Source organism: Acartia tonsa, chromosome 11, assembly GCF_053477335.1.
Source record: "Acartia tonsa isolate MP-2025a chromosome 11, ASM5347733v1, whole genome shotgun sequence".
Classification (NCBI taxonomy): Eukaryota; Metazoa; Arthropoda; class Copepoda; order Calanoida; family Acartiidae; genus Acartia; species Acartia tonsa.
The window spans coordinates 21,672,977-21,686,380 of record NC_137270.1 but is presented as its reverse complement, the minus strand read 5'-3'; the positions used below and the strand labels follow the sequence as shown (position 1 = coordinate 21,686,380).

Genomic DNA, 13,404 nt, shown 5'->3' with positions numbered 1-13,404 from the left:
CCAGGTCATTTTTTGTGTTGCAAAAAAAACATAAATTTTAAAACAACATATAAAAACATTTGTAATATAACATTTTATATGAATTCTATTTTTGGTTCATTACTAATCAAGTCTGCTCTTCTGATCGATCAATAAGTCCGTATTACCATCCATGATTTTTGTTATTCGCAACTTATGGATGTTGTCACCTTTGTTAAAATCTTAAAGGACACTATATAAATATTCCGACTCTATACCTGTGTATTGGGAGAATTAGGTCTGGACAAGCCATCATTGATAAGCTTGTACAGAGAGTCGAGATACTCGTTATGTTTGTCTTGGGTAGCGGCTACTGTGTGCTTTGTTGTAGTTTGTAAAGAATTCTGAAGAAAAAAACATGTATTACACCTATCTTGGTATTAGAATTACGCGATCTTTCGAAATACTAATTCTTAATAAAACAACCGAAATATCAATTCCTAGAATTGTAAGTATGTCCTTTTAGCACCATCCTATATTCGAGCAATTTATAAGTTTATATTTTGCTTGTTAAGTTATATCTCTTACAAGTGTTAATTATTTTTGTTTGTCCTTCTGTCTGATTCTCGAGCTTAGCTTTAGTGGATCATGTCATCTTTGTTGTTGAAAAAATTAGATACCTGATTTCCAAGTTTCGAGTATAACTGTGGGTAAGCATAATCTACAGGTCCAGTTCCGAGTTTATCTCTGAAAATAAAATAAAAGTGGATCATGTGAAGAAAACCAAGTTGTTCCTATTAAGGAAGAAAACTGCTTTAAAAAGAAGGGCGGAAAAAGCTTAATATCTTTTAGCCTCTTACTCATTAAAAATATTTTTAAACAAATCTGAGACATTACCAAAGCTTTAAAGAATCTTTTGCTTAGACGAATTATTTAATAAAGATATTAAACACAAAAACTTTTTACAAAACTCAAGAACTCAATAATAGTTATCTATCGCATCGTATTATAGACAACTTACCGCGGATATTAAAAAGAAAATTTTTAATATTTAAACCAGTTTTGTTAGCCCCAACCGAAAGATAGATTAATAAAAATGGTATTAATATTATAATCTTTATTTTAATGTACTTAGAAAATTGGATGTAATACGATGCTCTACATGATTTTTCAGTTCTTTTTATTCTTAAAAAAAAATAATACAAGAAAAAGTACCAAAATTTAAAAAATTCTATGACGTTAAACTAATGTTTAAATAAATTTTTTATAGATAATTTGAATAATATTCTTTAAAAATAAAACTTTGCTTACCTATTTAAAAGTGAACTTTGAGCCCCAAAGGAGTTAAAAAGTGGAGAACCACCGTCTTCTGGGTCTATTTCAATTCCCTGAAAATTGTAAAAAAAAAACATTAGAGGTGGATTCTTAAAAAGTATAGCTGAATCGTTTATGATAGCCAAATCACCAACATTATTTTTGTAAAAAATCTTCCAAAATCAATTAAAAATCTCAAAAATATTGATATAATGGTATGTTAAAAAATATTCCAAAATAATATTAAAAATCTCTAAAATATGGATAAAATCGTATGTTTATAATCCATTTTTGTTTTAGATATCTTTCTTAAAATTTATTGAAAAATTTGTGCACAACAGTAATCGAACAAAAAAGTAGTAGGAACCATTTTAACATCCTTAGAAAATGTTATTTGCTGGCAACAAAAGGTTAATATAAAATAAATTCAAAATTTTAAGTTGGAACTCATTTACATATTTCTTTACAATTGTTAGCTTTCGCACTCTGTGTTATTGAAAACCAATAATAATTACACAATTATTTGTTTTCATAGTCAAAAGCTATCCGCTAAACCGATATAGGCTTTTCAGTTAAGCTTTTCTTAAGTACCGGGATAGTTTTAGACTATTTTTATAGTCTGGGTATTGTTTTAGGGTGTTTTTATGCCCTACCATTAACCTTTGAATGTTAGTCCCTAGATGCTAGAAGTGCATCCGTTAGTATATATCTATAATACAAAGTAGCTTGATGTCTGTCTGTCTGTCCGTCTGACCGTCTGTCCGTCTGTCTGTCCGTCTGTCTGTCTGTCCCTTAAGATCTCGGTAACCACTGAACCGATTGGATTCTACTCTTCAGGGAATATACCTACTGGTCCTGTGGTGGTTTTAGGCTATTTTCTTGGGGGGTGGGACACCCCTAACCCCCCAAAAAATAAAAAAAATCTAACCCCCAAAATTTTTTTTTTACATTTTTTGTAAAATCTCAGTAACTGCTGATCAAATTGGGCTCTACCCTTCTAGGAATATACCTACTGGTCCTCTGGTGGTTTTAGGCTATTTTCTTGGGGGGTGGGACACCCCAACCCCCCCAAAAATAAAAAAATCCCCACTTCCAAAATTTTTTTTTTAAATTTTTTTTTAAACAAAAACCAGTAATTGGGGTGGGGGAACCCCACTGCAACATGGGGCGAAGCCCCCATGAATCCCCCCAAATCAAAATATTTTTTTTTAATTTTAATTTTTGTGTATGCGAACAACCTAGGTCTAATTTTTACGAATTGAAATTTTTGTGTATACGGCAAACAACCTGGGTTTAATTTGTACAAATTAAAATTTTTGTGCATAAAGCGCACAACCTGGGTTTAATTTTACCACAGAGTAATTAAACAAAGAATAATTTTTTGAATATTTCTATTAAGGAGGGTTGACTTCCCAAAACTATATAGGGCGAAGCCCCTAGAGGCTAGGGGCGAAGCCGCTAGTATATATATATATATTATATTTAATTTATATAACCAATATATATCAAACAAAAAAATAGAAATATCCATGTGTTTCATCTAACAATAAGTACAATTTGTTAAAAATATATATTAAGACTAATGACTGTTATTAGAAAATAACAGTTTGTAGTAGCGAAGCTACTCTATAATTCACTTTGTCCGCCAGTCCGTAACGCTATGGGGAAAATGGGATTTACTCAGCTCCTATAAAAGATAGAATGCTTAAATTTTTTGACAACATTCCCATAATTAGGGAGCACAATTAAGTAGAAACATCGATGGCGGTAGGACTGCTTTTTAGCAGGTTTTAGGCTATTTTTGTATTTTTCACATTTTTCTCCATATCTTCAGTGTTTATGGTACGATTTTCAAAATTTTTTCAGTTATAGATATCAAAATAAAATTTTCAGTCGTTTAAAGAAAACAACTATGACAGTCAGACTGCCTTTAGGCATGTTTTAGGCTATTTTTGTATTTTTCACATTTTTCTCCATATCTTTGGTGTTTATGGTCCGATTTCCATTTTTTTTTTAGAACTATATATATCAAAATTAAATTTCCTGTCCTTTAAAGAAACAACTATGACGGTCAGACTGCCTTTCAGCAGGTTTTAGGCTATTTTTGTATTTTTAAATTTTTCTCCATATTTTTGGTGTTTATGTAACGATTTCCAAATTTTTTTTGCAGGTTTTTGACTATTTTTAAATTTTTCCATATCTCTGATGTATATAGTCCGATTTTCAATTTTTTTCAAGTTAAGGATTTAAAAATTAAATTTCCTGTCGTTTTAAGAAAACAAGCATTGCGGTCAGACTGCCTTTTAGCAGGTTTTTGGCTATTTTTATATGTTTTGCATATTTCCCCATACTTTGGTGTTTTTGGTCCAATTTTAAAACTTTTTTGGGATATCAGTATCAAATAATTACTTTGACCGTCATCATTATACAAATTAAAACAGGGTTTCGTGTTTATTTCCTCCAATAAATCAATTAATAAATACACTTCAAATCTACTTGTAAGTATTACCATCCATGATTTTTTGTGCTTCGCTACTTATTGATGTTGTCATCCTTGTTAATTACTTGACCAAATCTTTCAACACCAGCTGTTTTGACAAGAAAAAAACGTTTGCACTATTTATTTGTAATTATTTTCATAACTATTACATCTAAAACTGGTTGAATTTTGTCCAAAAGTATCGCAGCAATAACAAGCAGAAAATATGCATAAAAATAAGCAGGATATAAAAATAAGAGAGCATTATAAATAATTTGGATCTACTGCAGTTTACGGTAAAATATTGCTGTTAAGTAATATTTCCAAAAATCTATGAATTTTAAAGGCTGCTAGCTGCCAAACGGCGAAACGTACAGATCATGCCCGCACACTGTTTTAAGCGGCATAAGAAGGCCTACAAATAATCTGGAAAAGCCATAAATCAATAGTGCATAATTATCTCGCAGTGCAGAGAAATGCGCGAAAAAGACCTATTTTACGCGTTTTTTCTTCTGTGAAGCTTTCCCTGTGCATCATTGGATCTTGACTATTCCAGATTATTTGTAGGCTTTCTTATGCCGCTTAAAATGGTGTGCGGGTATGATCTGTACGTTCAGCCGTTTGGCAGCTAGCAGCCTTTAAAATTCATAGATTTTTGGAAATATTGCTTACCAGCAATATTTTACCGTGAACTGCAGTAGATCCATAATTTTTTGAAGAATTTGTTAAACTTAAAAAATAATAAAAAAAAACTTTAAACTCTTTTCTAGGGAAAAATATGTAATTAAATCCTTTTAAAATCTGCAATTAAACAAAAAAAATCTCTGTTAACTATTTATAGTTATTTTACTTTTAATTTGTAAGGGCAAACCCTAACTGAAAAGTAGCTGCATTAAAAACTCTAGGTATAGAGTGGCTGCGCTACAAACCCTGACTGTAGATTTGCTCTACTAAGAAAAATTCTTACCTGATTATCAATGTTTAATATAGCTGGTCTAGACTCTGTGTTTTCATCCTGTAAAAAAATAGTTATTTTTTTAATTGAAGCCTTTTTGGACCATAACAGATTGCTCATAGAGTTAAGTTAAACATGGTAGAATATCCATATCGTTTTGAAACTTTGTATGGTGATTCTTGTAACAAATAAGGTACAATTTGTTATGAGTTGTATTTTTAGTTGTATCTAAGATGCGTTTTTTGTTGTTTTTTCTTGTCTCAAAGTCCAAATTATTGAACTTTGCTTTTATGGATGTCGTCATCTTTGTTTTTATTTGCTTTAAGAAAAATGTTATAAGCATACAATTTAAAGGCATCCGGGTTCATTGAAATTGTTCATAAACTCGCTAAATCTTTGAACTGACAGTTTAAACTTTAAGACAAAAGTCGTTTAATTAAAGGATTCCAAATTTCTTTAGACTTACCTGAATTAAGCTAATGATATGCTTCAAATCTTTGAACTGACAGTTTAAACTTTAAGACAAAAGTCGTTTAATTAAAGGATTCCAAATTTCTTTAGACTTACCTGAATTAAGCTAATGATATGCTTCAAATCAGGATCAATAAATTCAGACACCTTAATTCTAGTATCTTGGGGAGTTGACGCGTCTGACAGAGCAGCATCTGCCTCATATGCGCTCAAAACAGCAGCATAAGTTGATGGTTTGGCAACAGAGTTCTTGTTCCATTTAGAATTGGCGGGAAATATTTCGTCTTTGGCGGGAATCAGCTGATCTTTGTCTAGTTTGTGTAGGCTTCTTATTGTTGTCTCTGCTATTGTATTTTCTAAATAAAATAAAATCTAAAACATGTAGATTAACTTGGTAATTAATCTCTGTGAGATGTAATATGTTTTCATGGTGAATAATTAATATCTATTTTTAAAATATTTCTTCTTGTCATGATTTAGTTAAAGATTATTTTCATAACCCGATTATGAATATTGTCATCCATATTTATTATAGAGAAAAACTAATCTTTTATTGAGAATAGATTTGGAAGATGTTTCTTACCTGAATCTCCCCGATTTTCTTCTGTTTTCCCTTTAGATACTAGAGAACTAAAATAGTTTAATAGGTTTAATCAGATTTTACATCTATTAATCTCATAAAGAAAATTTATTTAAAAGGGATTTTAAAATAATAAGAAATGTTTGTTATTGTATATTTCAACAATCTGGAAATTTTGAATTGAATTATTTTTTGTTAAATTTAGAACCAAGATTTAAGAAATTTATTTACCTTAAATATTTGAAAATATCTCCGTGATTTGTAAGATTAGGCTTCTTAGTGGAAGTTTCCTAAAAATATTTTAGATCCAGATAAACAGATGCAATAAAACGAGGACAAATAGCGCAGCAACAAGATTTCAAAACTTAAGTGAAATTTCATTAAGAATTAATAACTTTTGCAAAAAAAATTGCATTGGCTTTCTGAACTAAACTGACTTAGAAAGTATTTTTATGCTTTAGTATAGCTAGGTTAGTCTTTTAAAGGTGACCTATTATTTTTAGTTTTAGAATATTTATTTATTGCATTTTATCATAGACAGTAAGTTGTCTTTAATACAAAACTGAGAACCGATTCTCATCCAGCGGAAATTAATCGGTTCGAAGCCATACTGAAAAAAATACATCCGAAATTAGAAAAGGGTGGTCGATTGACCAATCAAGTAATAAAAGCAAAAGTTACCTTGTCTATGACAGAATAAGGATTTGAGCTGACAACCTGATTCTGTTGAGAGTTGGCAACTATGAACTTATTCTTGTATTTCATGGGTGCCACATCTTTGACAAGTCCATACTTTTCTTTTAGATATCCGTACTGTTGGCTGCTGGGTTTAAGGAGATTTTGGAATGGTGATTTTGTTGTTTCATACCCTGTTTACAGTATTAATGCCATTATAAGTAGAAGTATTAAAGTAAAAGAATAGGAAGGCATGAGCTATATATAACTATATCCTTTAAAATAGCGTCGCAAATATAACCACAGTCACATCCCTATAAAGGAACAGGAATGAATTTGCTAGCAGACGATAAGGGTCTCCAACACTGGGATCATGTTGTTGTCTGGATTATACAATTTTACTTATATATTTATTTTAGAGGTGAAGAATCTATTAAATAGCACAGCTACTCTTTTACTATTGTATGTCCGTACGTCACTCAGCTCCTTGATATTATATATTATCCCAGTAGTTTTAAAAGGTCATTTCCTGTCGACATGTAAAATTTGAACCCTTGGTGAAACTCTTCTTTTCTATTAAATGGCATTCTTTTCCTAAAAAAGCTGAAGTAAACTTGTTTAACGCAATATCTTCAGAACTGCTCAGATACTGTATATCAGGTTCTAGGGTTTGAATAAACTTGTTATCCCCAAACATATCTGGCATCGGTGTAGTAGCAGTATTTTCTGTCGTGGAGGGCAGGGTAGATTTGTCCTGTCCTTTGTTCATTTGGGAAATTTTGTTGGCATAGTTTTGGGTTATCCTAAAAGATATTGTATTATAAAATCTCTTGGCCAATATTTTTTTTAAAGAAACAATAATGCCAAAAAGCTTTCATGTATAAGCATATTTGTGCTTGTTTTTAACAAAATAATTATAAATAAAGTGAAAATGTTAAATATTTAAAGGAACTATGACTCTGGCCGCTGCGCTCGGCACCCTTGCCTGCCTAGCTGCAGCGCTCGGCCTCCTAGCCTTCCTAGCCGCAGCGCTCGGCCCTCTGGCCTATGTATAAAAAATGTATAAAAAAAGAGGATAATGCCAAAAAAAAAACATTTTATACCGATGAAGTAATAAATCTAAAATGATGTAAGTCCGTCTGTCCAAACCAGCAAAATAAAAATCTCTGCAACTTCTGAAGGTGCAATTCTGCTTTTCAGGGATTTTTTCTACCTATCTAAAAATGTTGTTTCAAGCTAAAGGGGGGAAGGTGCAAAGGGCCGAGCCAATAGATTAAACAATTTAAAGGTCTACTATTATTATCATAATAACTTGCGACTACGCCCCTAGAGGCTGCTAGAGGAATTCGACACCTGCCCATTTTCATTCAGTTTTTAGTTTATTTTTTAAGGGCAGTTACTCTAGGAAGGGTGGTGTAACCTTCCCCAAAATAGTTATAAATCTACCCAGCGTCTATGAGAAGCTACTCTGTAAAGGAAAAACTTATAGGTTCAGCGGTTAGCAAGATTAGTTCCAGCAGAAAAACATCCTGTTACTTCGTATACGGATGAATATAATCATACCTGTTTAATGTTGCATCATCATTAGAAGAAGTAGTAAAGAGATCAGACACTAATTGGTCAACATTCTCCCAAATCTATAGAAATAAATATAAAATGTTATGGATTTGTTTATTAATTCTTTTACATAATAACACTTAGATCAAATTAATGTTCAAATAGAAAAATAAAAAAAGTAACATGTTAGTCTAGAAAACTTAAGCAGATATAGAATAATGTATTTATATTCCTTTTTTAAATTTACTTTCCTTTTTTCTACATTATACTTTTCAAGATGAGAAATAGATGAGAGGCTAATCTTGATTCTGAATTTGTGCATTACAATATTTTTTAAACATAAGTTTTTCTCTAGTTTTAAAAATTATTTTTTGAAAGGATTATTTACTAAAATGTACAAAAAAGAGAGATATGATTCAATTTTAGGAAGAAGTATTTTAGTGGCTTTAGTTTTTTTAGGGGGGGGGGAGGGGCGAGATCCTTCGCTACACACAATTGGCAGACAGACATCCTGTTACTTTATTATAAGGATTTAATTTTTTTTTATATGATTTTACAAATTATAAACAATTAACATTCATTTACGGCCTGGAATCTAAATCTAAACTTAATTGATGCTTTACTTTTTTAATTTACGTATCCACGAACAACTGTAAATAGAAAAACCAGAAGAAATATGTTTCCAAAATTCCAATACGGCTTCGAAACCTGTTAATATCCGCTGGATAAGATACGGTTCTAAGCCATTCTGAAAAATCATGTATTCTTCAGTATTACATCCAGTTTTCTACGAATATAAAAATGGACAATCATAATTTATAAACCAGTTTTGTTAACCCGTGCCTTCGGCATATCGGGGCTAACAAAACTGGTTTTATTCTCATAATTGTACATTTTTTATATCCGCGGAAAGCTGTTTATAATACGATGCGATAAAAAAATAATATGAAACCTGTGGGGAGGATTGCCATGGAGTAACTATTGAAGAGCCAGAGTTTGATGATGATATCAAGGATGATAGCAAAGTTGGTACTCCTGAGGTCCAGGAATCTTGGGTAGATTCAGTTTTCTAAATAAAAAAAATATTACTACTAAATAATGAAATACTAATGGTTTAATCCAAGTATAAAGTCGAGCAAAGACCCCCCCCCCCCCCCAACTTGTTATTTTTGAATAAATTAAAAATAATTGAGAGGGGTAATTTTTGTGTGTGTTTGTTTTTTACTTAAAGTCAAGTTAGGGCAAGTTCCCGCAGGGGTTAGCCTTAAAGAGCCCCCCCCCTCTCTCCCCCACTTATTTACAATTTATATAAAAATAAGAGGTTGGGAAGTTATAATAATAATAATAATAATGTTTATTTGGTGCTGCCAGGTACCCCCTAGCTTAGGAGATAGCACATACAATACTCTAAATTGCTGCTATCTATGTGCTCACTAGAGAATTTGAAGGAAAGCACTTACACACTTGTAAGAAACAAACATACGAATATACAATAAAGTAGTAGAATTACTTTAAATAAAATCTGATAATAAACTGTCTAGGAGCCGATGACTTCCAATGATATCAAATACTGAAACATGCCCCACATAGATATGAAATTCGTCACAAAAAATCAGACCTAGATCTTGCACTCCCATGGAGAGAATCTTATTTCGTTGATTTACTTTTACGAGTTTACAGTGGATATAGAATATACGTGGATATTATGTCAGGGAAATAAAAAGTCGTCAATTTAGGTTGCTAACATGAAACTCATTTATTGGTCAGTTCGTTCATCCAGTAGGAGAGAAGGGAATGGGCGTTATTATTTCATCCAGCAGCGAGTTTCACTTTATTAGAGAGCATGAAAATCTGGTGTAACATCCAGGTGATAATATATCAAATAGATGACGGACCTTCGGATGGGCTGATATGTTGACTTACTGACAGACACTAGTTATACAGTAGAACCTATTTTTTTTCATCTAAAAGAAATTTTGTTTGTCTATATCTTTCTTGATAATTTCCAAATTTTACGTGATATTTTTATATTTTATATTAGAATTTATAAAGGATTAAATTATATTTTAAACCTTAAGTTGAAAAACACATTTTTCGCCTACTATTTCATAAAGGGTGTACAAAAAAATGCGGACATTTTTAAAATTTAAATTGCGCGGCTTGTGTTAATATTGTTACGCATACCGTTAGAACCGGTAAGAAGTCTATTTTTTGGAAATATAAAACGATTCTTCTGCTACGTATAGTAACGGAGCTACGTGTTAAAATGTCCCAACTGATGTAAAACTTGACTTGCGAGTAAATTTTAACATATAACTAAAAATTAGAGAAGATATTTGCAAAAAGAGATGCCTACATTTTTTAATTTCGAATCACGCGGCTTGTGTTAATAGTAGAAAAATGTTACGCATACCGCTATAACCGCTATGAACTTTATTTTTTGGAAATATAAGAACGGTTCCTGTGCTACACATAATCTAGGAGCCAGGTGGTAAAATGTCCCAAAATTTACTCGCAAGTCAAGTTTTAAGTCAGTTGGGACATTTTAACACGTAGCTCCTAAACTATGCGTAGCACAGGAATCGTTCTTATATTTCCTAAAAATAGACTTCTTAGCGGTTCTAACGGTATGCGTGGTATTCTTCTACTATTAACACAAGCCGCGCAATTAAAATTTCAAAAATGTCCGCATTTTTTTGCACACCCTATATGTAAAGATTAATCTTTTTTTACATAAATTTTCCACTGGAGTTTTATGCAGAGGTGAATTCTTAAAAAACTTTTTTGGCTTACTGCCTCACTAAAATAGTAAGGCAAAATAATGAGGCAAAATTATCCCCTCTAAATTTTTAGCGAGCCTCACTGATTTTAGTAATGCAAAGAACTTTAAGTGAGGCAAAAGTTTTTTTAAGAATCCACCTCAGGTTTCAGTCTAGTTTTAAGATTAGATCTTTGATTTTGCTTTTTTTTATTTAAAAAAAAGGTTAATCACTCATTTTATGGCTGATTTTTAAGACACTTTGTCCCGCAACATTTTATAGCTCATTTATTCTATAAAGATTTTTAATTGTTTTAAATCTAAAATATAAATTGCTCCTCATAAAGATAGTAGTTAATATTTTTGGTAATAGTAAGTTATTTAAAACATATTTAACTCATGGTAAATTAAAAATATACCTAATTATTTAATAGTATACTATTGTACATTATGACCAAATAAACTTTCTTGTAATTGAAAAGTTAGTAAAACAATAGTTTTTGATCTGGTGCTCTTCCCTTAATACTAATCAGTTGTCACTGCTTACAATCTTCCCACAAAATTGTACCTCACATTTCAATTTACAATGTTTTTTTTTATGAAACACAGTGAAGGTTTAACACCTAAATTATGGTTTGAGCCTTCATAACTTATACCTGAATTGTAGGTGTATTGGTTGGTTTCTCCGTTGTTGAGGTTGCTTCATCTTTGGATTCCTCTGTGTTTGATTCTAAAGATTTTTCAGTTATACCAATCTTTTCTTATTTTTTTTAAAGTTTATTAATAAAATTTCAGAAAAAAAATTATTTTGAGTAAGACTTTTATTGTAAATAACAATGATAATGATGAGAACGAATCAATATCAAGCAAACAACTACATGAAAACTGAACAGTAAAGCCAATTTTAGACAGTTTTTGAAATTGAATTCATTAAAAAACTTATTTGATTAATGTCCTTATTGTATTCATAAGATTAATTAAATATATGATGTAAAATAGTCGTACCTTTGATATAAAGTGAGCTTTGAATGGTGATAGGTTTGAACTTGCTGGTATTTTCATCATTTATCTTGGCATCAGTATTGGTTTTAGGTATATCATCTGTATTAATTCCAAGGGCTGCCTGTTGTTTATCATTATCAGACTTGACAGTTATTCTATTTGATACAAGCTTAATTTCAGTTGGCTTTTTAAATGCATTTAATCTATTGTTAAAATTAGGCTTTAATTTGGCAGGAGATTCATCCAACTCGATGAATTCCTCTTTTGATTCATCTGCAGGTGATAAGTCGTCTTTACTCTGTCCACGTGGTATGTAGCCAGATATCCTGAACAGAGTTGTTGTCCGGCTCAGTGGTGGAATGGGGGTGGTCTCTTTTGTTTGGCGCCAATTTGGATCCTTAGTAAACCAGAGAAATCCTATATTAAAAGTTTTAAATCTTTTTCAATAAGAACTTTAAAATGTAAGAAAAATATGGATTTCCATAACTAAAGTTGGAGAATCTGTAATAAGAAATTCGAACGGTTTACCTGATCCTAAACCAGACAGCTTTTGTGGCTCTTTTGTAATTGATATCATTGGCATTGCAGTAGTTGATCTTGGTACAAATGCTTGTTTTGATACATCAGAAGATTTTAAGCCACCTGTCAGTAATTGAGAAAGCATATTTGAAATTGCTTTTTTGTTAGTTGTTGTTGCTTTCATTTCTCTTGTTGTTTTAGACTCAGTTTCAGTTGTAGGAGTCTCGGGTGTGGATATTTCTTCATCAATTGACTTGGTGCTATCATTATCTCCAAATGTGCTATCCGTTTCTTTTTCAGATTCTTTAAACTTCATTGATGTTCCCAAGTAAAATCCCTTTTAAAAGAAAACAACATGATAAGTAACTTAAATTTATTCTAAAAATATTTCTTAATTTGTTACCTTTGTTAAATCTATATCAGTTTCAACAATTAGTTCAGTATCAACATTATTTTCAGATGGTGTTTCATTTTCCAGATCATATTCATTTAGTGCATTTAGAGATGTTTCTGTGTTCAAATTGTCATTGTTAGCAATAGCAATAGTAGCATCAGTAAATGTGCCCATTTCTTTAGATGTAGACTTAAAAGATTCCTCTGTAGAAGCAGAACTTGTAGTTGACGTCTCTGTTGCTGTTGTTGTAGTAGTGGTTGTAGTGGGTATCTCTGGTTTGAAAGTTGGTACAGTCACCTCATTTTCTACACTATTCTCTTCAGGGCCCTAGATAAAAATCAATAGATTTACATTATTTTAATCTACACCTCAATCTTTCCTCAAGCCCGATCACACATAAAACTTAGAGGGAAGTTTTTAAAATTTTCAATGGATTTATTATTACTTGGATCTTAAACCAGATTATCAATAAAGTAAAACTTGTAGCTGGCTAAAATTACAAATAACGATCCCCCCCCCCCCCCACCACACACTTTGTACTCTGTACCCTCTTTCTTCCTACTGGATGCACGAACTGACCAATAAGTGATTTCCATGTGAGCATCCTTAATTGCTGACAATTTCTCCCCTGTCATAATATCCAAGTATATTTTATGTAATTTCATATCCCCAAATATCAAACAAAAATGTAATCTTTACAAAACATTCAATTTAAGGAAGTGATTAGAATGTGAGGGGAGGG

At 31.5% G+C, this 13,404-nt stretch overlaps 1 protein-coding gene across 1 annotated transcript in view; it reads right to left on the bottom strand.

Moving 5' to 3' along the window:
• The window catches only part of LOC145331185 (uncharacterized), a 71,873-nt gene that overhangs the window by 14,341 nt on the left and 44,128 nt on the right, over nt 1-13,404 (bottom strand). Inside the window, exons 30-44 of the mRNA XM_080175807.1 lie at nt 12,672-12,989; nt 12,278-12,605; nt 11,753-12,166; nt 11,404-11,477; nt 8,942-9,058; nt 7,996-8,069; nt 6,985-7,235; nt 6,439-6,626; nt 5,989-6,047; nt 5,761-5,807; nt 5,274-5,533; nt 4,719-4,766; nt 1,270-1,346; nt 639-705; nt 237-362 (exon numbers count right to left, since the gene is read on the bottom strand). Coding sequence (XP_080031933.1) covers nt 237-362; nt 639-705; nt 1,270-1,346; nt 4,719-4,766; nt 5,274-5,533; nt 5,761-5,807; nt 5,989-6,047; nt 6,439-6,626; nt 6,985-7,235; nt 7,996-8,069; nt 8,942-9,058; nt 11,404-11,477; nt 11,753-12,166; nt 12,278-12,605; nt 12,672-12,989 — 2,448 coding nt within the window. The remainder of the gene's footprint in view (nt 1-236; nt 363-638; nt 706-1,269; nt 1,347-4,718; nt 4,767-5,273; nt 5,534-5,760; nt 5,808-5,988; nt 6,048-6,438; nt 6,627-6,984; nt 7,236-7,995; nt 8,070-8,941; nt 9,059-11,403; nt 11,478-11,752; nt 12,167-12,277; nt 12,606-12,671; nt 12,990-13,404) is intronic.